This window comes from Corvus brachyrhynchos, unplaced genomic scaffold (assembly GCF_000691975.1).
Source record: "Corvus brachyrhynchos isolate BGI_N302 unplaced genomic scaffold, ASM69197v1 scaffold219, whole genome shotgun sequence".
Classification (NCBI taxonomy): Eukaryota; Metazoa; Chordata; class Aves; order Passeriformes; family Corvidae; genus Corvus; species Corvus brachyrhynchos.
In genome coordinates, this window is record NW_008240034.1 from 781,020 (window position 1) to 782,070 (window position 1,051).

The 1,051-nt window shown below is 54.1% G+C and overlaps 1 protein-coding gene across 1 annotated transcript in view; it reads left to right on the forward strand.

The window, feature by feature from the left end:
- Nucleotides 1-34: 34 nt before the first annotated feature.
- The window catches only part of SLC35E1 (solute carrier family 35 member E1), a 6,294-nt gene continuing 5,277 nt past the window's right edge, over nt 35-1,051 (forward strand). The window contains exons 1-2 of the mRNA XM_008641012.2: nt 35-519; nt 891-1,028. Of these exons, the coding sequence (XP_008639234.1) occupies nt 460-519; nt 891-1,028 (198 nt within the window). The 5' untranslated portion in view covers nt 35-459. The remainder of the gene's footprint in view (nt 520-890; nt 1,029-1,051) is intronic.

A 1,051-nucleotide genomic window follows, 5' to 3' on the forward strand; every position in this document is an offset into this window, starting at 1 on the left:
CCGGTGTGGTGTACCAGCGCCGGCTGTGCCCGGGGGGCCGGCTTGGACTCGTGCCCAGTGGCGGCGACCTGAAGCCCGGTGTGTGCTCATATGGGCACCTGGTGCAGTGTCCCAGCACCCACCTTGTGCTCATACAGGTGTCCAGTGTGCTGTCCCAGTACCCACTGTGTGTTCTGTAGGTTCCCAGAGCAGCGTCCCCATCCCCAGTGTGTGCTGGCACCAGATCCAGGGGCAGTGTCCTGGTGTGTGCTCTGTGGGTGCCCAGCACGGTGTCCCAGAGCACCGGGATCCGGTTTGTACAAGTGTCCAGGACGGTGACAGGGAGGGAGGACCCATCATGGGCTGTGCTGGGCCGGGGCTGGGCCCCTGCTCCATCCCTGTGCTGATGGTGGTTGGTGGAGTTGTCCCAAGCTTCAGGTCCCCACCGATGTTTTCTTCCCGTCCCCAGTGAAAGCCACGATGCCGATCTGGGTGGTTCTGCTGTCACGGATCATCATGAAGGAAAAGCAGACGACGAAGGTGCGGACAGGTTTGCTGAGGTTTCTTTTCTTGGTGGTGCTTGGGGGGTGCTGTGCTGGCTGGGGGCAGCAGAGCTCAGGCTTTGGGTTTTGTGACTGGAATTAGATTATGCAGATTTTAAAAGTCCCTTTTCCTTTTATTGTGAATGTAAAACACATCTAAACACTGACCAGGGTGGTGCTCTCTGATGCACTGGAGTTGTCAGTGTCTACTGCAGTCACTTCATTTCTTTGAACTACAATAGTAAAAGAGTTGATCCATGGTTTTGTTGCTTTGCTCTTCCCTCTCCTTTCCTCCCTAAATCAGCAGGATTTATAAACTCAGTTGAAAATTCTTAGCAGATGCAAGCTACCCCTCTGTCCCTGTTTCAGGTGTACCTGTCTCTGATCCCCATCATCACTGGTGTCCTGTTGGCCACGGTCACAGAGCTTTCCTTTGACATGTGGGGTCTCATCAGTGCACTTGCTGCTACTCTGTGCTTTTCACTTCAGAACATCTTCTCGAAGAAGGTACCAGTTCTGTTCACAGCATT